General features: G+C 33.3%; 2 protein-coding genes across 2 annotated transcripts; one reads left to right on the top strand and one right to left on the bottom strand.

Moving 5' to 3' along the window:
* The first annotated feature begins 504 nt into the window (after window positions 1–504).
* Window positions 505–3827, top strand: LOC107888481 (amino acid permease 4). Its single transcript, XM_016812608.2, has 5 exons — window positions 505–982; window positions 1075–1168; window positions 1742–1956; window positions 2093–2232; window positions 2886–3827. The coding sequence occupies exons 1-5, from the start codon at window positions 661–663 to the stop codon at window positions 3543–3545; spliced, it is 1431 nt and encodes a 476-aa protein (XP_016668097.1). The 5' UTR covers window positions 505–660; the 3' UTR covers window positions 3546–3827.
* A 400-nt stretch (window positions 3828–4227) lies between these two features.
* Window positions 4228–12727, bottom strand: LOC107888482 (ultraviolet-B receptor UVR8). The gene is made up of 12 exons (XM_016812609.2): window positions 12352–12727; window positions 11033–11219; window positions 10552–10698; window positions 9130–9211; window positions 8414–8569; window positions 7284–7457; window positions 6547–6618; window positions 6157–6228; window positions 5923–6041; window positions 5553–5638; window positions 5416–5468; window positions 4228–4605 (listed from the first exon to the last, which is right to left on the bottom strand). The coding sequence occupies exons 1-12, from the start codon at window positions 12446–12448 to the stop codon at window positions 4525–4527; spliced, it is 1326 nt and encodes a 441-aa protein (XP_016668098.1). The 5' UTR covers window positions 12449–12727; the 3' UTR covers window positions 4228–4524.
* Between the last annotated feature and the right edge of the window lie 9136 nt (window positions 12728–21863).

Below are 21863 nucleotides of genomic sequence, written 5' to 3' on the forward strand. Positions count from 1 at the left end.
AAGAGGTCTAAGAGAGTGCGTGTGAAAGATAATTAGAAGCATAGGATGCTTTGAATCATGGTCCTCATTTTGGCTTAGACATGTCGAATTCACTTACGTAACGCCATTTATTATTCAAAACATCAACTATTTTAGACTGTTTTATTATTTTTCGAAACAAGCATTGGTGATGATTCGTAGTAATACAAATTCCAAGTAAACAGTATATTAGTGTATGTGTGATTCGTTTTTCACCCTCACTTTCTTTTCAAAAGATGCCATTCCATCCCTGTTTACTCAACTTCTTTCTCTTCCATTTACTCCCTCCACTATTAATTTACACCATAAATATTAATCATGCTACAATTTAGACTTTTTAATAGTATACAAGGACTAATTTGATACAATTTTTATAATATAAGGGCTTCTTAGAAATTTAACTTTTTTTTAAACTACAAAACATTGATATATGAACAGTCAACGATGAACCATTTTTTAAATGTTACACAACTTTTTATTCAAGGAAAAAGGCCAAAATTTCATAAAAAAAAACCGTTATAAATTGCACCTCGTTACTTCCGCATTTAGTTGGAGTTAAGTTAATGCACTTGCCATACTCAAATAAGCCATTCTTTCCATTGATTTTCAGCTTTTAATTTCGAACCTAGTAGAGCTGCAAGCATGGGCGAGAACCACCGTGTATTTATCGATAATCCTTCTCTGAACGACTCACAATGTTTCGATGATGATGGCCGCCTCAAACGAACCGGAACTTTCTGGACGGCCAGTGCACACATAATAACGGCGGTGATTGGATCGGGGGTTCTTTCGTTAGCATGGGCAATTGCTCAACTGGGTTGGATTGCAGGTCCAGCTGTAATGTTGTTGTTTTCCATTATCACATTTTACACTTCTTGCCTGCTCACCGATTGTTATCGGACCGGTGATCCTGTTTCTGGCAAGCGTAACTATACTTATACACAGGCGGTTGGCTCTCTTTTGGGTAACTTTTCTTCCTTTTTGCTTATTTATTCAATGTCCGCAAACAATACTAATACTAAAAATGCAATGTTATTTTTTGTTTGTTTTGATAAGGTGGATACAAAGTGAAGGTTTGTGGGTTTATTCAGTATGTCAATCTTTTTGGTGTTTCCATTGGGTACACAATTGCAGCTTCAATAAGCATGATGTAAGTTCCACATTAAAAAAACCAGAAAGGTAAACAACACCCAGAATACTAAACTATTTATAAGTTTATATTTTGGTCATTAAAATTTAAAAAGTTATAAAATAGTCATTGAATTATTCAAAAAAAATTATTAAATCTCTAGATAGTTAATCTTTTTCTTTAAAAAAAAAATCTAACTAGCAAGCTCCAAGAGACAATTTAACGATTAATACAGTGGATTAATACCTTAAATCTAAATCGATCTGACAGGCAATGTCAAAAATTGAAGAAGAAAGCCTTTTAGATTTTGGTTTACAGATTCATGACATTAAAAAAAAAATTTGAATTGTAGAAAAAAATGCAGGCGGTGCAAACAGGGAGAGTCGTACTATAGCGATTTTAACAATCCAATAACTTAAATGAAACTTTCAAATAATTTAATGACTATTTTGTGAGTGACCAAAAAATAAACATACTAATAGTTTAGTGATGATAAGTGTAATTTGCCTTAAAAAAAACCCCTCATTACAATTCTAACAAAATTACATATTCAAAGTTGTGACGCTTTTCCTGCTTTTGAAATGGTAATGATAGGGCAATAAAAAGGTCTAATTGTTTCCACAATAGTGGGGGGAAGAACCCATGTCACATGTCCAGCAGCCCATACATGATGATGTTCGGAGTCGCTGAGATCTTACTTTCACAAATCCCAGATTTTGATCAAATATGGTGGCTCTCAATTCTAGCTGCTGTCATGTCCTTTACCTATTCCGGCATTGGTCTTGCCCTTGGAATTGCTAAAGTTATAGGTATAGTTTCAACTCCGCCAAGCACATTACAAATGCCTTTTGAAGATAGATATCGAGTTTGAGTCTTGTGAAACATTTGAGGTCCAACTCGATCTTCTTCCTAGACTGATGGTTTTTCTTCATTTTGCTTAAGCAGGTATTGGAACTATTAGGGGTAGTCTTACTGGAATAAGCCTTGGAACAGTTACACCAGCTCAAAAGATATGGAGGAGCTTCCGAGCTCTTGGTGACATTGCTTTTGCATACTCGTTTTCAATGATTCTCATTGAAATTCAGGTATATTTCTCGGTTCTCTTTCAAATGTTGTAGTATTTCATAGTTTGAATTAATGATTTAAATTTACAAAGATGGATACGATTTCGACTCTCATGGTTGCATGCATAATAAATAGATTATAACATATTTAAAAAGCCATTAAATTACTACACTTTGTCCTTAATTTTAATATTAAAGTTGAATTATTTTAAATTTCATACTCTTACCTTAATTTATTATCAATGCAATAAAAATTCTATAGACTTTTTAAATAAAAAAATCTAAATTTAAAAGAGTATCAAAATTTTCAAAAGAATGATTTAGTTAACGATGTATATATTCACTTTCAAAAAGTTTTAAAATATTATTTATTTTACTTTCAAAAATATTATTTTATTTTTATTAAATAAACTATTTTCATCAAATTCATATCAGCGTAATTACAAATTAACTTAAATTTTCAAAATATTTTTCTTTAATAATAAAATCAAAGGTTTTATGTGTAAAAAGTATAGGTTAGGGAGTACAAAAATAACGTAAAGACTTGTTTAAACAAGGTATAATAGTTTAAGGGGTTTTTTTAGTATATTAACCTAATAAATATTATCAGCCGCCAATTATGACAAAAGCATCACAAAATAATAACAGAAAAATTAATTATTGGGATATTGTAGGACACAGTGAAATCCCCACCAGCAGAAGCAAAGACAATGAAGAAGGCCACTAAACTTAGCATTGCAATAACAACAGCATTCTACATGTTATGTGGGTGCATGGGCTATGCCTCCTTTGGTGACCTTGCACCTGACAATCTCCTTACTGGTTTTGGCTTCTATAACCCATTTTGGCTTCTTGATATTGCTAATGCTGCTATAGTCATCCACCTAGTGGGAGCATATCAAGTGTTTTGCCAGCCGATTTTCACCTTCGTCGAAAAATGGGCATCACAAAGATGGCCCGAAAGCAAGACCATCACCAAAGAGTTGAAGATCCCAATGCCAATCCGGGGTTATCGTCCTTACAAACTTAACCTTTTTAGATCGGTTTGGAGAACAGCGTTTGTGATGTTAACCACTGTGATATCTATGTTGCTTCCATTCTTCGGCGATGTTGTGGGGATTCTAGGGGCATTTGGATTTTGGCCTTTAACAGTTTATTTTCCAGTGGAGATGTACATTGAACAGAAGAAGATATCTAAGTGGAGTAGCAGATGGATTTGTTTGAAGATGCTAAGCATGAGTTGCTTGATGATTTCTATTCTAGCCGGAACAGGTTCAATAGCTGGTGTGATCCATGACCTTAAAGTTTATAAGCCATTCAAGACTACGTACTGATCGTTGCTTTTCCGGCTCGGTGGTTCATCGGTTAGTTTCTGATGGCAGATAAATTCAGAAATGTATTTGGATTTCAGTTCACACTATGGTAATACAATACAATACAATACAATACATTATTTAGGTAATACACCAAAGTATTTCGACGATAAATGAGTTCAGTGAAACAATTCACAGAACCATTTATCCCTTACATCTTACATCTTACATGAGAATCCCTTGTACTAAAAGTCAGATTGCAATTTGCTATCTCTATTAAAAATATAGACAAATTAGTTTTTATATGTTAAATTAAAAAACAAATTGCCCCTTTCTATTAAAAATTACATTCATTTCTACTATTAAAAACTTCTCTTAAAAATTTAATTCACTTCTACTATTAAAAACTGCCATGACTGACAGAACAATTTTATGTGACGTGTCACGTTACCTCATTCCAACATATAGAGAGCAATTTTTAACAATAAATATAAATGTAATTTTTAACAAAAATGGGCAATTTGCTCTTTAATCTAACCTACAAAGATTAAATTACCTATTTTTTAAGAGAACAAAATGCAATCTGACTCTTAGTACCCATGATACTTTTACCATCTTACATGTCATTCCTACCTTTGACACTTCCCAATCTACACTATTTCATATTCAAAAGAACTTCAATACAGAAAACCAGATTCACAGATAGCATTAGAATCGATCTTTCTTGACTTTAAAATGAAGGAAATTTATGTTATAATCAGTAATGTCGCGTTCCTTCACTCCCGTCCTATTAGTTAATAATATAGTACAATCATACTACTTACTAGTAAACGGCATCAAATTTCGAGGACTTGCAGTATGGAACGACACGGTCACATTATTATTTGAGATGCTGGCATCAACTTAAATGGAAGGCTAAAAAGATGGGAGGCTTGGCATTTTTCACTTCATTCAGACTTGAAGCTGTAACTTCAGGGTTTTCTAATGGCAGCTCAAGGAATCACATCCGAATACGTTTCGCATCATTCTGAGGGACGTCCACGTCACCACCATTGCCCTTTTCTGAGTTAACTGTTTGTCCCTGTATGCATTTTGACATCAACAGTCAAATGACATAACCATAGGATCTTCAAAAACTTCACATAATATTGGAGGAAAAAAATAGGGGAATATCAAAACATAGGAGAAAGACAATCTTTTTGTGGCTTTCAATAATATTGGCACCGTCCAAAGTTGCATATGTGAGACCTTAAGTATCAAAGTTGGGCCATTTTCTTGTAGTTAATTTTTAGGGATTTGATCACCTAATGCAGGTCTAAGGACATTTTTCCTACAAATATTTGCCAGCTAGACCTATAGAGGGGGGATCGACTCTTTTGGGAGAAGTCATCGAAGTGTCGTCTGATAGACAACCAATCTAGTCCCCCAACAACCAAAGGTATTGTCCCCTGAGACAGGGTTTTGTCTCCCATGCTCTGTTAAGAGCCAGCGTGCTGTGAGTGGCTACCTTGAAAGCCTAGTTCACAGAGTTAGGAGCGTCTCGACCATACATTGACATACGGCCACCCACCAAGAGGTGACAATAGCAACTCGCCCACCAAGGGCTCTATGAACCAAGCCCTCAAGGCAGCCACTCACGGCACGCTGGCCCTTGGCAGAACATGGGAAACACAACCCTCCCTCAAAGACAATACTTCCAGTTGTTGAGGGACTAGATCGGCTGCCTAGTAGATGACACTTCAAAAACTTCTCCGGAGGAGCCAACCCTCCCTCAACAAGACCTTTGAAAAATAAATTGCCTAAACGGTCAATCATTAAACCAAATGTTTGAAGCTGGAAATGGGTGCTTCAAGTTTCCAGGGATTTGCTATCAGAACCCATTAGAACTTACACTTTCACCAGGGACAACTGCATATCGCTCCGCTGGAGAAACCCAAGATTTACCTGCCAATAAAACACTTCTATATTCAAGCATATAAAAAGCCAGATAGCAGAACAGGAAGGGAATCGATCGTCATTATACAAAACCTGACAATGGGTCAAGCTTTGAAGATTCTATCTGTTGCCCACTGGAACCTTCAACACTCAAGGCTTCTATGATCTTTGGAAAATTCCTGAAAATAAGAATCCAAAATATCAGTACTTAGACCATGACAGCTTTGTTACTGTAAGCACTTTTATATGTTTTGATCAGAATCTTCATTTTTCTTTGAAGTATCCATGTCACACACCTATGCTCGATGCATATTCAGATTTTTGTATAGAGATATAACCCTCCAAATACATAGGGTGTGGAACTCATACCAGTATCTAACACTTACACCCAAGTCCAAATAACATATCTTTCTACAGTATCATGAAACCTAAACTTCAGTGGTCTAGATTAAAATGCTATTACCGGTCCATAGATTCTCCATGTCCAAGCTGTCCATTTGTACCCCTACCCCAGGAGAAGATGTTTTGCTCTTCGGTAATAGCAAGTGTATGCCTCCATCCACACGAAACCTGAACTACTTTCTGCCATGTAACACACAAACAAACATGTGAGAAGAGAAGAAAGAATTAAAAGAAAACTCCTAGAGCCAAGGGCTATCATAACCAATATTTGGAAGCAACAGTAACAAGAATGTGCCTGATCATTTGGAAATTTAACTTGCACTGGAGAGCAAATGTCGGTATTGTCACCAACCCCAACCTGTCCAAACTGTAAACAAGGTACAAAAATTAATTATTGCACCTTTAACAAGCATCCATAACCACGAAAGCAATTAAAGGACTTGTAAAATGTTAAGACACATGCACCAGTAAATTACTATTGTGCAGACAAATCCATCTGCATGTGTTCATACATGTCAACCAAAATGCATACACAATGACTCTGGATTTATGCCTAATGTATTAGAAAGCAAACCGAGGCAATGTAGTGATACGGCATGTTGAGTGGGGTTATCTCACCGCTGTTGAGTATTGGGCTATGTATTTCGAAGATATAAACCAAGGATAATTTATTTTCATTTTCTACCTTGTTCCATCCCCAGCCGTAGAGTTTTCCATCAGATGTGAGTGCCATTGTATGTCTCCATCCACCTGATATCTAGTAAGATCCAAAACCAAAATGAAACAAACAATTTCAAAAATAATTTTAAAGCCAACGTATATTCGAAAGAAACAACAAATGTCATGAAAGGTATGAGGCATACTACACATCAGATATCAATAACACAGAAAAAGGGGAGACCGTATCATACACATTTTAAAAATGAGATTACCATAATAACTCTAGCTGTTTGTATGTTACTTGCACTGGAATTGTCACTTAATATAGCCTGCTAAGAGTAAAAGTACTATAGAGGCCCTTGTCCTAAAAGTGGGATTGCATTTTGCCTCCTCTACTCAAAAAAATAGGCAAATTAGTCCCTGTAGACTAAACCAAAGAACAAACTGAACCTTGGAGACCAGTTTGCTCTTTAATCTAGAGTACAAAGACTAATTTGCCCATATGTTGAGTAAATGAGACAAAAATGCAATCTGACACGAGTACATAGGCCTCCATGGTACTTTTACCTCTGTTAAGATATCAAGAAATGACATCTCCCTCACTCCTTGCTAAAGACATGATTAGGAGATCATTGAACATGCACTTACGTGATAAGACATGTGAAAACCATGCTTTTTTGTTTTAACATGGAAGGAACATCTAAGAACTTCAGACTCTTTCTTGCAATACATTACTAAGAGATGGGAGCACCAAAAGGTCACCTGTTTAATAGAACTGTCGGCTAAAGCTTCCACCTTGTAAGGAACAAGATGATCCTCGAAGTCCCCATGTCCTAGTTGACCATACTTGCTCCAGCCATAAGTGTATAATCCACCAGTAACAGAGACTGATATGGTATGCCGCCATCCACAAGCAACCATATTCATCTTCTCTTCCTACAACTCGAAATTTTAACAGAAAACAAAGAAATAAAGGAAAATTACAGAAAAAAGAATAAAATAAGACAAGATGCAAAAAGGAAACTCACCTTTCCTGCGTTAGAATACAAAGAAGTCTTTAATTTCAATTAAAGACTAAAGGAAAGAAAGGCCCTTTTAAATACCAAGGATGAACAAAAGAAGTCTTTAATTGATAGGTAAATTACGTAGAAATTCAAATTACTAATTCAAAAGAAATTAAAAGTAAAGTAAAGATAATAACAATTTATTTGAATATCTGAATGTACCAAATCCTAAAGTTACACTATTACGCCCTCGCAAATTGATGGTCAATAGAGTAGAAATCTTGGATTCATTATGAGGAAAAAGCGTGGACAGTTAATAGAAAAAAATGTGGATTTTGCGACTGAGGTCACTATGATGGCAGACTCTTGTTGTGAGTTGCGACAGCTAAGAATTGAATAGGGAATATTGTAACTTTGGAGACAATGCCGATTGTGACCTAGTTTTATGAGTTATGGAGTTGTGATTGGTGTATACAAGACGTGGTTTAACGTCCCTTAGGCAAAGCTCCTCAACAGACAACCAAGATAGTTGGGCACGAACCTTGCCACTTGGAACCATTAGATTGAAGCCGATGGTTGGTTGGTGATAAAGAAAGTCAGTTTATTGGCTTTGGTGAACAGACTTGGCGTTGTTTTAGCCAAAAAAAAAAAAGGTAAATTGTTTGAGTCATATGAAGGTCCAAGGATGTCCTCGTTTGAACAAAGAGGTAAGAAAACATTTATAGGCTAGAAACGAGAACCATGCTGTTAGACAAAAGGCTTTTATACTATATTGAAGTAAAGGGAAACTTATCAAATTGCTCCAATAATTCATTGATAGAAACCTCTATTTATAGAGGTAAAGATAGTTATATGGACCAAATAAATCTTACTAGCTTGTTGACTTACATTGAGAGTAGAAACCTTCTCAGGAACTAAGCGATCATTTCTGTCACCTAAGCCTAAGTTACCATATCGCCCCCAACCCCATCCATAGAGGGCACCCTCTTTTGAAATAGCTGCAGTATGCTCAGCACCAGCAGCAACCATTTTGATAGAAATACCCTATAACATATATGACAGGATTCCAAAGTTAAGAAAGAAGCAAATACTATTTGAACAAATGTACAACTCTATATGAGTACAACACATTTTGCGAAGGTCAACAAAACTTAGTAACTTGTATGCAAGGAGAGGCTCCTTTCTCTTAATGCTAATACTATAGTACAAACATACTACCATGGAGGCCTTAATACAAGGAGTCAGATTGTATTTTGCCCCCTCTACTTAAAAATGAACAAATTAATATATGTACATTAGATCAAAGAGCAAACTGCTTCTTTTGTAAAAAATTTCATCCATTTCTATTGTTAAAAACTGGTCCTTGTACGTCGCCATAAGATACGCATGACATGTCATATGTAACAATCTGAAAAAATGGATGGAAATATTAACTGAAAAGACTAGTTTGTTCTTTGATTTAAATTTGCACTTTTTTTTTTAGGAAAGGGGGCAAAATGCAATCTAACTCCTAGTACAAGGGCTTCTATGGTAATTTTATCACATACCAGATAATGGAGCATTGCATGGAAATTTGTTAAAGAAAACCAGAAAACAAACAATACCTGAAAGGCTTTAATCTTTTGAGGCACTGGAGAGTCTTCAGTAGTTCCAAGACCAAGTTGACCATTTTGATTTCTTCCCCAACTTCAATTAAATTCCAAATGGTAAACATTAAAATAAGGGTAAAAAAAAACCAATCAGTAATAAAAGCTATCAAATGTATAAATTGAAAGAAGAGATAACTGCAAATGTAAACTTCTGTAGAAGAGAGTAAAGTAAGCTATTATACAAATCACTGACCAGCTTTCAAGAAAATAAATAGAAGCAGCTATTTTAAAATGATTAACTATCAGGTATAATATCAATTGAAATCAACATTAGCGGCATCTCTCAGTTCTTTTCACAGTCAAGCTTTCTTCTTTAGTAGTTTCTCTCCTGCACGGGAATAAATGCTTGAGGTAATAGTATTCAAAATGAAAGAATTTTACATTTAAGGGTAAACTGTAGTAAAGGTCACCCAACTATGAAAAGTTAAAAATGGTCAATCAACTATTTAATTTTAACTTTTTTGGTCACCAGCATGCTAATCAAAAAAATGAAAATACCCAAAAATCCAAGCTAGTTGAGTGACCAAAAAAATTTACTAATAGTTGAGCGACCATTTTTTAGTTTTTCATAGTTAGCTGACCAAAATAGAAAAAAAAAACCATAGTTGGATAACTAGTAATATAGTTTACCCTCCATTTAATTCATGCATTGCAGCCCTCTAATAGATCAGCCCTAATTGCATATAAAGGTCAAAGGTTCTCTAATTTCTTCAAGAATACAAGATTACCTCTTGAAATGCATTTTGCTTACAATCACAGTTTACTTCATGAAGGTCATGGGAACCAATATGTATCATGAATCTTTTAGTTCAGTAAAATAGGAGCATTATTATTTCATAACAGCCACTTCAAGCTACTATTTGTACTTGGATGTTAAACTCTAGGCACTAGTAAACATAGTTAACAGAAAATTGGTCAAACAAAAAAAAAACCTACTCGCTTTTTATCCTGAAACAAGGAAATTGAAATGAAATATAAACATAAAGGTAAAAGTACCATAGAGGTCCCTATACTAGGAATCGGATTGAACATTGCCCCCTCTATTCAAAAGCAAATTTATCCTTCTATTAAAAATTCTATCAACTTCTATTGTTAATAACTGGCCCTTGTACATCAACATGAGGTACACGTCGCATTCCACATGTCACTATATGGTTATTTTGTCAGCCACACTAGTTTTTAACTGTACAAATGGATAAAACTTTTAACAGAAATGACCAATTTGCTCTTTAATCTAACCTATAAATTAAGACTAATTTATCCATTTGTTGAGTAGGGAGGCAAAATGCAATCTGACTCCTAGTACAGAAGCCTCCATGATACTTTTACCAATATAAATTAAAAAGAAAGTAAAAAAGATCAAAAGGCCATACAAACCTTTGCACCTCGCCTTCCATTGTCACAGCCAAACAATGGCTGTCACCACAAGCAATTTGTTTGATCCTCAGACCATGTAATGCTTTTATTGGTTGAGGAGTGAACAAGTCACTAGAGTTTCCATGACCAAGTCTACCAAAGTCACCCCTGGAATTAATAACAGTTAAAAGCAGTCATATATTTTAGTCAAAATTGAAAATAGATAAATGAGATTATGATACAAAAATTACCTCATAAGATACAGTATGCTGTTTTAAAAGCATAAATGAACAAGTTAAAAGAGTTAAAGAAAAGGTACATGCTTGTTCCTTAGTAATATGCTGTTGGCATGAGAATAGATTAGACAAACAAAGAACAACCCACATAAATTTAATTTATAAACTTAATATAAGCCTGAATAGTGGAGAAAAAGGATAAATTTTAACAAAACAGTTCAAAAAAGTTAATACAGATGTGATTATAGATGATATGAAGAATGTACCATCCCCAACTATAGACTTCTGCATTTGACAATGAATATGCAATTGTATGATCAGCACCACAGGTAATAGATATTATGTCATGTCCATCTAAAGCACTCAATCGAGTAGGAGAAAGTCGATCCTCCACATCCCCATGGCCTAATTGTCCATCCTCTCCTCGTCCCCAAGAGCAAATAATATTTCCAGCTGTAAATGAACAAGAACCAGATTATAGGCTTAAGTAGCTCTATGCAAGTCAAATGAATTCATAAAGTAAGCTGAACAAATGTCAGAATCTAAACTTGAAATACACATACAAGGACTCAAAAGACAAATTATAATAAATGTCAAATTAGTGAAGCAATAAGACAAGGTAATACTGAAAATCCGGTAAAATTACCATGGAGGCCTTTGTATTAGGACTTGGATTGCATTTGAGCCCCTCTACTAAAAAATGGGAAAATTAGTTACTATACATTAGATCAAAGAGCAAACTGGTCTTTTGCTTATAAATTTCATCCATTTTTACTATTAAAAATTGGTCCTATATGTCAGAATCTGGTTATTCAGGTAGCCATACCAGTTCTTAACCGTAAAAATGGGTAAAATTGTTAACAGAAAGGATCGGATTACACTTTGATCTAATGTATAGGGAGTAATTTACCTATTTTTTTAATAAAATGGACAAAATGCAATCTGACTCTTAATTCAAGGGTCTTCATGGTACTTTTACCTCTTTTAAGTTAATGGAAGCAATAGCAATGACAGCCCATTTATTTCTCAAAGCTTAGTTGGGTCAAGGATCTACGGCTTAACAATTTAATGAACTGAACAGCAGTTGGAAGAATTGTTTGTTCAAAATTTAGTGCATTAATTTATTCACATGAGGAAAAGTGAAACATGCCATCAATCACAACCGTTGTCCACCATTTAACAGTGAAGATCATATCAAAACATGTCTCAAATTGGCTCAGAAGTCCCATCAAATAGTAAAAAGACATAAATTAATTGGCCGTTTGAACAATATAAAGATCATATCTAAGTAAACTACAAGCAGTCAACCAATCATAGCCACCATGCAACAAGGAACACTGCAAAATTACAACAAATGACAGAACTGATTGCAGAAAGAAACAAGGAAAAAAATATAAAATTGAAGAACAAATTAAAACAATGAAGAAGCAGGCACTGCTAAACAAGTGAAATGAAGTAAAAATTTTGTAAGATTTAAAAGACCCTAAATGTTTCTTCCAAAAGATGAAATATCTGGGAAACTTTGGATAGATCAACAACTTTCCAGCATATAATAAGAAAATAAAAGAAAAAAAATGGAGCTTACAGAGAAGAGCAACAGAATGGCTAGCACCAGCAGAGATGAAAAGAACCTGACGAAATGCACCACTGACGTCAATCAAACTCATTTCCTCCTCTGCCATTTGTGGATCTTATTACAACCCAAACCCTCTTTTTCTCTCTGTCTGAAAAGGGCAAAGATATTTTTGTGGTTTTGCTAGAGGAAGAAAGTGAAACAAAGATATTTGGGAGTATGTTAGAACAAGAAGATGACACAAGTAAGGCTTTGTTTGAATGAATAGGGAAAAAGATGATAAGAATAAAAAAAAAATGAATTGAAATGAAGAAAGTAATAAAGAGGGAGTGGGCGAGGATTAATTATAGCGACAGAGGTAGGACATGTGCATGATACATGCAAGTACAAACAATCTAACAACGAAAACAAAAACAATTTAATTAGGCCTAACCCAGGCTAAATTACCATGGAAGCTCTGTACATTTTGTTTATTTTATTTAAAAATTAGAAAATTTAGTAAATTGATTATATCAGTTAAAAAATTTATTCATTTGTATCATTAAAAACTGGTGTGACCGATAGAATAACTAAATAGTGACATATGCGTGTCATGTGTACCTCATGCTGACATATAAGTATCAATTATTAATAATAAAAATAAATAGAATTTTTAATAAAATGACTAATTTACTTTTTGATCTAACATATTTAATTTACCTATTTTTTTAATAAAATGACAAGTTTTGGATTCAGATTATATCGATATGGGAATATTTAAATTCAAACAATTTTAGATTTAGGTCATTCAGGATTGACACTCATTTTTAAGGTTGAATCATTTCAGGTCAAAGAAACAGTACTAATTGTCACTTAATTATTTGTTAAGTATTCATTTTGGTGATCTAATTATGAAAAGTTATATTGATTATTAACGTTAAGGAGAATATAAGTTTTGGCCCTGAACTTGGCATCTAGGTCCACTTTGGTACTTAAACTTAAGAATTTGAAAAGTATAGAAGTTTGGCGACTTGACACTCTGAGATTGTGTCACATCATTAATTAAAATTTAATATATATATAAACTTTTAGGTAATAATGTGACATAATCTTAGAGTGTCACATATAGTGCTCTAATAAAAGGACTGATGGTTGAATTAGTAAGACCACTGATTCTTGATTTAACCAATTTGATCGGTTAAACTACTAGATAAAAAAATAATTAAATAACTAATTAAAATTCATAAAAATAAAAAAATTAAATTGATTCAACATATTCAACTACATATTTTTGTCTTAGTTTCTAATTTTTACTAGTTTGGAGCTGTTTCCGGTTCAATCAATTCAACCCCTTTATTCGAACCAGTATGTCAGTTAGTTCTTGTCCAATTGGTCCGACCAATTAATCTAGTCTTGTTTGAATAACACTAGTCACATCATTAAGTTTTGATGGAATCTAAGTTTAAGGATCAAAATAAATTTAATTGTCAAATTCAGAAAAAAAAGTTGATAAAAAAACATAAATACCAAAATAGACGTGACTGGTAAGTTGGAAGTGCAAAATTTATATTATTCCTGAACGTTATTGGAACTTCTTTTCGTTGGTCCTTCGTTTTCAAGGAATTTTCACTTTGTATTTATTTTATCTAATTCTATTTTTTTTTCACACACGTTGACATGAGTCTTCTTTTTCATGCTCCAACCACCATCAAATATTGGCTTCTTTCCCTTTCGTTCACAGCCCATAGCATCAAACTCCATCTAAAGTTGGGTAAGGGATTAATGGTGGTACTAATTGGTGGTCAAATTGTAGTTCAGCTTCTCTCTTTATTTGTCATTTACCTTGCTCTTAGTCTTACTCCCACCAATTTTATGCTAATTTTCATCAATTTTGTGTTAGAAAATTAGCTCGTAATTAGTTTTGGTTCTGATTGTGAAGTGCCAATTTCATTATTAATTGAACAAAATCAAAGTTACTTTAGTCCAAGAATTGTTATGTTTCATTTATTTTGCTTTAAATACATTCAAATTCACTAATGGAAAGTAACTTTTAAAGTTTTATTTATTTATATAATATATTTTAATTTGGCCATTTGAATGGAAATCTTTGTAATTTCATCACGACTTTAGAAAATATTTTTATTTTAGTCACCCAAACGTTATATCTTTAATGGTGACTAAATTTACACGCCAAATCATGTCCACATCATGTTTATATTTTCATTTTAGTCATTCAACTTTCAAGTGATTATCATGTTGGTGACCAAGAAAAAAAATCTTTAGTCCTAATGTTAAAGAGACTGATAAAAAGGAAAAATGAAGCATACTTTTATTGATTGAAATTAGAGTATTTATAGAGCAATACTCAATTAACAAGAATTCAAAATAAGAGTTCAAAAAAAAATGAAGGATAATAATTAACTAACAAAATATCAAAACTTTTGATGAAGTCATGTACTATCACGCCCCCTAAAGTTGGGATTGATTGGAACAGTTCCCAACTTGACAAAGAATTTATCGAAGGTAGCAGTTGTAAGGGGTTCACTTGAACTTGTTCACAAACAAAATGGAAATCGATTGCAAGATGCTTCATCTGACTACGAAAGATCGGATTTTCACAAAGATAAACAGTCGATCCCAACATTATCAAAAAATGTCGAGGAGTAGTAGTAAGCTTGTAGCGACGTTCTTGCAACAAATTTGTTATCCAGCTGGTCTTTGCGAGAACAACCACAACAGCTTTATACTAAGCCTCCATAGATGATCAAGAGATAGATCTTTGTTTTTCAAAAGACCATGAAATGAGTGTATTCCCAAGATAAACCACATAAACAATGGTAGAAGTATGATTATCAAGGTCACTTGCCTAATCAGAATTAGAATAGACAAGCAAGTTTTTATTAAGGTCTTTGGAAATGTTAAAATCATAATAAAAAGCACCGTTAAGATACCGAAGAACTCTTTTTTTAGGTTTCCAATGACACTCTTTAGGAGAATGCATGTATTGAAAGAGTTTGTTGTCCATAAAAACAAAGTCGAATCTAGTAAATGAATGATATTGAAGCTTGTCAAGGATGCATTGATAATAAGATCCATCAATAGTGGCACCAGTAGGAGTTGTAAGTACTGTGGTGGAGCTCATAAGAGTAGCCGTAAGCTTGCTTAAATCCATATGAAATTCATTGAGCATATCTTGAATATATTTTTGTTGGGATAAAATAATTTCAATAGAGAAGCAAATTACCTCAACTCACAAGAAGTATGAAAGACACCCAAGATCTCTGAGAGAGAATTGACTAGCAAGGCCATCAATAATAGATTCGACACCACTTGTAGCATTGCTAGTGAAAATAATATCATCAACTTAGACTAACACATAGACAATGAATCCACGATTATGAAGGATAAATAAGGATGAGTCAACTCTAGACGTAGAAAAGCCCACAGTATCAAAATAATTCTGAAGTTAGATTTACCATGCATGAGGAGACTGGTTAAGGCTTTAAATTGCTTTCTTTAGCTTGCATACATAAGAAGGTAGAGTGGAATCTTCGAACCCTAGTGGATGTCTCATATAAACATCCTCTATAAGATGGCCTTGAAGAAAGGCATTGTTAACGTCAAGTTGATGAGTAGGCCACCCATATTGAGTCGCTATAGTCAAACTAATCTACTTGTTTTGGGCTTTACAACAGGGTTGAAGGTAGGACCATAATCAAGACCTAGTCTTCGAATGAAACCCTTCACCACAAGTCTCGCCTTATTTCATATTTCATAGCTTCAACCCAGTGCGAATTTTTTCTTGGTTATATGTGGGAAGGGTGTAGAAAGGTACTGTAGGAGCGATGTAATCAATTAATGCTTTTGATTTTAAATGTGTAATCATGGGATAGGTGGATTTTGGCTCGATGTGACTTTGGGTTGGTATTGTTGTGATGGCAGACGACAATATGGAAAGGTGAGTAGTAGTGGGAGCATCAACTGAGTGTTTAGGATCCATGGATTTCTTGTTTGGTAAATTTTTACGGTGGTACGTTTGTATTTGTTTAGAAGGAGATAAAATAAAATTATTAGGAACAATAACTTCACAAGTACTGAGATTTGGACATGTACTTGAATACGCGATGGGTAACAACAAATTCTCTTGATAGACAAGCAAGATAGACAAGCAAGAGGTGGAAGTTCTAGAATAAGATTTGAAGTTGTGGATAATGTCTTTGAATCTTGATATTTTTCAACATATCCCCAAGACATAGTTTTAAAAATTGATTTTACATAGGAAAATATATATTGGTAAGGATAAGGATTTTAAAAAAAGCTTACCTCCATTGATAAATAATGTGACACTCTAAACTCAGTCGGGACGGTCTCGCCCGAATCCGAAATGTCACATTAGTCACTAAAGTGACCCAAAACACATCACATCCTAACACGTGCACAACACATACAACATAAAATAAAACATTCAATTAATGACAATTATATAGTATTACAATTCTAATATGTTAGTAATCATATCATTTAACAAATCGACTTAGGCTGCCTTTGGTTCACCGTTTAACGCTAGTGAGGTGCAGTTGGGCTACCAACCTCACTGACAACCTGTTTGGTTGAGCATTTCGGTGTAGCCAAAACCAATTTTCACCACACTGATATCCCAAAAACCAACTGGAGCTGAAAGCAGCAATAAGTTCACTGGTGCAGCAGAGGTATTACTTTTATTTATTAATTTACTATTTTATCCTTGAAAGTTTTTTATCAATCTTTTTTTTTTTTCAGATTTGGCAGCCAAATTCTGCTGATAACGGGGAAGAAATACCTCTGCTGCAAGCTGTGTCAACTCCTTCTCAATCGACAACCGATAAGCTTGTGATTAAAAATAATTGTCATTTTATCTAATAAATAATTTAAATTGATTATATAATTCATTAAAATATTTATAATAAAATATTAGAAGAAAAATTTTAATATTTTATTAAATGAATTTATAAATTCACATATTTTAATAATTTTATATAAGTAAAATAATTTAAAAACTTCTATTATATATCAATTCTAATCTGATGTCCTTAATAGTCATTTTTTTATTTTCACCTCACCGCTACATCTGCGTTTGAATCCAAGCACACACTCCACCATTGTTTATAATCTCACCGCTATAGTAATTAATCTCACCGCCACCGCTGTTTTTAACCTCACTGGAGGTAAACACACCGCCCATCCAAACTAAGCCTTAAATTGAATGGTAATTTTTAGCCAATTTAGAAATTAGAGCTTAAAAGACTAAACCGTAAGGATGACAAAATATCAAATTAATCGTATTACAAATTTTATTTATTGAGTTACAAAATTAAACATCTAATTTACCCGTGTACACGTTTTCAAGGAGTTTAGTAACCATTTAAAGCTCTTATTGCATTACTTAAAATTTAAGACTAAATTGCAAAGTTGAGGAAACTACCTTTAGGAGCACCTAGCTCTATGTTGGGATGACGCAAAGAAGCATGTAGCAAAGTGCCCTAGTGATAGGCTCTCATCCTAACATCATGAATAGGGCATCCTGATGCCAGTTCCATGCCCTGACGATGTTTGAATATTGTCTCGACGTCCCCTGAATTTTTGCAGCAAATAGACCTGCAATTCAGCAATTCAAAGTTTGGGCACTTCCTCACTTACCACTTCGTGCATTTAAGGTCTAAACTCAACCCACACAAGTCATATTACTCTCTTTTCAACATTTAAAACATGCTCACAACCTCCAAAACACATAATGGCATAATTAGACTCTTTAAGTGAACAATACATACTTGCTTATATCATTAGACCCTTGTGAATGTATAAATGTTTTTTTTAACTCTCAAAGAATATTTTCAAGTTGCCATGTTATTATGATAAAGCAAATTTAAGTTACAATTAGGGGTGACAATTTGGATCGAGGATTTTGATATATCCAATTCGAAATTTTGCGAATTCAAATAATATTTAGATTCAAATATTAAAATTATTAGATGTTGCGGATGTGTGAAGCGAATGCTAATAAACCCCCTCAAATATCCATTATTTGAATTCACATTCAAAATTCGAATAATGGATTCAAATATCCACAGATATCCGACTTTGCATAGTTGGTTACAAAATATTTAAAATTTTACTTCCAACCGGGTTTGAACACATGACCTTTGATAATTAAAATTTTAATTATCAATGTTAATATTCAACTTTAATTGAAGTTTGCACAAACTAATAAATAACATATAAATATCAATTAAAATATTTTCAAAAATTAAATATTTAATTAATAATAAAATTAAATATGATAATTAATAATAAATATAATAAAATTAAATATGTTTAAAAAAATTTCAAAAAAAATATCTCATTTAACATCTTATTCTCTTAAATCTCATGTAGCTTCTCTTAAATATTATTCTTTTGTATTCGTAAACCTAACTAAACAATGAGATAAAATCATCAGGATTTCTATATTTTTTATTATCCCTGTATTATTTGATCAACTCAATTAGTTAAATTATTTTAAAAAATTAACTACTATTTATATAATTAAAATAAATATTATAATACGAATTTATTTTGTAATGTGACATAATTATCTTTAATAAATATTATATTATGAAAATAGTATACATACATTTTTAAGGACATTGATCTGTCGTAATTTCATATGGCAAATTAGGCTTTCCGGTTACACTTAAGGAGCTTATTCTCAAGTAAAGTACATCTTTTTCGTAGTTTTTAGGTTTTGATTTAATAAGTGTAAATACCTTGTTTTTACTTATTTTGAGACCCAAATTGGCCAATAGTGTTATTGGGGGCCCTAACATATGGTTGAGTGATGTAGGGACGCATTGGAGGCTGAAGCCGAGCAAGAATGACACCAAGGGAGAGTGTATTGCAATAACCAAGCCTTGGAATCACAATACCTCCAACAAACCAAAGATTGGAGACCACCCTTCAATTGTATCACAATATCCATTTTGGCTATGTGATATCCACTTGCCAAGAAACACCCAAAGTTCAAAATTGTTCAATCTATCACGATATTTTATTCATTGGTATCCCGATCCCTTTGGTATCGCGATACCAACATTGTGAGGGGACAAAAATTGACAAAAAAGGCAGTCTTTGTCCACCCAAAGCATCAATCATTGACAACTCATTCAAGGATATTTTGGGCATAAGAACAGGGTTAAAATAACTACTTATATCAGCCAAAATTTGGCTAAGAGAAAAAGAGGTAACATTAGCTTAGTTTAGGTTTGGTTTTCTCTTAGCTTTGCTTTCTCTTCTTCAAGGGTTTTTTAGTTTCATTTCCTTAGCTGCAGATTTAATATTTCTCTGCAACTTTTCTTCTTGTTTTAGTTGTTCTTATTGATAGTTATTATTGTAGCTTACGTTTATTTGCACTTTCAGTCATTGTACCTTGATTGTAAGACATTTTTAGCTTTAGTTTAATGTATTTCAATTTCCTTTATTTTAAAGTTTATTCCTTTTATGTTTTTTTTTTACTTTAGATTCTCTTGTTGAATGCTTCTCTTTACATGCCCTTTAATTTTTCTTGCATAAAAATCCCAACTTTTACATTTTTCTCAAGTTTTTCTTTTATGGCTTTCATGCATTTCATTTCCTTACTTTTAAAGAGGGTTGTTTTATAAAGATGTGGTGAGTTGATTTTTGGATGATGGACTAAATCATAATAAATTGGACTAATTAAAATTAACCTAAAAACTTAGGATTGACGACCCTAAATGAATATATAGGCAAGTGAGACCGAAAGAAGATCTTGTTTGGCACCAATTCACTAGTCCTAGGTTAACTAGTAAGATCGAAAAATAATCCAGATTAATTTGTCTAACTTGGTAAAATTGAGATCGAGAGGTAGAATGGAGTCATTTTGAGAGTTTAAGTAATTTGGATCCCTAATTCGAAGATTAGTGAACCACATAATTTAAATATATAAATATAGTCTAAGCTAGATTTGATGTTTTTATTTGTGAACGGAATAACTTTTATAAACACACCTGATATCTAAATATATAAATATAGTCTAAGTCAAATTTGATGTTTTCTTAATTTTCAAATTCATACTAAAGAAATTAAACTCTAACTTAGTGTTTGCCATAAGCAATAACATGGAACTTCCAAAACTGACAAACTTATATAGAGTTCGCCAAAGCTACTGTGAAGCAACAATGTTGACAAACTGTACAAAGTGCAAACACTAATGACTGGCGAACTGTTATCCACGAGCCATTAATAAATCTTGATATGTAGAATAGGAGAAACCCTGTGAACCGAGTTCGCAGTATCTAAACACGTAGGAGTAGTTTACGAAACTTACCCTATTAAATGAGTCTTACACTGCGAAGACATAGAATATGCGAGCTACATTAGGAGCGAACCCTAATGATGAGATGTGTATACCGTATACTTAAAGTAAAATACCACCTGGTTAAAAGTTAGTTTAAGTGTATTAATGAAAGTACTTATATGATAATTCGTTGCATGTTAGTAACTTAAGCATATTTTATGTTTTAACTTGTAGTGTGTTGGAGGTTAGGCTGGTTGTTAATGGAGAGTCACTTAGGTGACTAATGTGGCGTTTCATAGCTTAGGTTCAGCGATCGAACCAATTATGGCTTCCATACTTTTCATTTCCATGTTTATTAACTTTCTTTTCAACATGAGTAACTAAACTTTTAAAGGGGGTTGGTTGATGGAGATGTGGTGAGCTAATTTTTGGATGAGGGACTAAATCGTAATAACTTGGACTAATTTGAATGAACCTAAAAACTTATGATTGACAACCCTAAGGGAATATATAGGCATGTCAGGCTGAGAGGAGATCTTGTTGGGCACCAATTCATTAGACCCAGGTTAACCGATGAGATTGAGAGATAATCCATATTAATTTGTCTAACTTAGTAAAATTGAGGTTGAGAAGTAAAATGGAGCCAATTCGGGAGTTTAAGCGATTTGGATCCCTAATTCGAATATTGGTGAACCACATCAAGATCAATCAACCATCATTTGCTAGTAATTGTTAATTTCGTAACTTTTTAAGGTTTACAATTTAGTCATTGTTAGCTAGATGATAGATTAGTTTAGTTTCTCTTGACTTTATGATTTCTCGTAATATAATTTCTGTGATTAGTTGGTTAGACTCTTTACTTTGCACGCATGTTATTGAGAAAATTTTCAATCCCCAATTCTCTTGGGTTCGATCCTTGGAATACTCCAGTGTTCTATTGTAACACTACAAATATTACAACTGACATGTCACACTTGCAGTAAAGCCGCAATAGTTATATTTGTTTTTAATCTCAGTGTTGATTTATCTCTCCCCCGTTGGTTGAGGGAGAGGCAGTCAGACATATAATATATCATTAATAGTTAAATTGTGCATGTATAATAATTATTATAACATCATGATATATGCATTCTTTTATTAATGATCTACAACCTAAACCTTAAATATATAACTAATTTTATGGTATACTCTAATATATACAGTTAGTATTTTATAG

This window comes from Gossypium hirsutum, chromosome A09 (genome assembly GCF_007990345.1).
Source record: "Gossypium hirsutum isolate 1008001.06 chromosome A09, Gossypium_hirsutum_v2.1, whole genome shotgun sequence".
NCBI lineage: Eukaryota > Viridiplantae > Streptophyta > Magnoliopsida > Malvales > Malvaceae > Gossypium > Gossypium hirsutum.

What these genes read in the sequence shown, in the direction of transcription:
- LOC107888482 (XM_016812609.2), bottom strand. Translation starts at nt 12,448, where the DNA reads ATGGCAGAGGAGGAAATGAGTTTGATTGACGTCAGTGGTGCATTTCGT. An exon ending in CCATTCTGTTGCTCTTCTCT is followed by an intron (nt 11,220 to 12,351) that starts GTAAGCTCCATT and finishes GTTCATTTACAG; the next exon opens with CTGGAAATATTATTTGCTCT. An exon ending in ACGGCTGGGGATGGAACAAG is followed by an intron (nt 6,229 to 6,546) that starts GTAGAAAATGAA and finishes CCTTGTTTACAG; the next exon opens with TTTGGACAGGTTGGGGTTGG.
- LOC107888481 (XM_016812608.2), top strand. Translation starts at nt 661, where the DNA reads ATGGGCGAGAACCACCGTGTATTTATCGATAATCCTTCTCTGAACGAC. An exon ending in GGCGGTTGGCTCTCTTTTGG is followed by an intron (nt 983 to 1,074) that starts GTAACTTTTCTT and finishes TGTTTTGATAAG; the next exon opens with GTGGATACAAAGTGAAGGTT. An exon ending in TGATTCTCATTGAAATTCAG is followed by an intron (nt 2,233 to 2,885) that starts GTATATTTCTCG and finishes GGGATATTGTAG; the next exon opens with GACACAGTGAAATCCCCACC.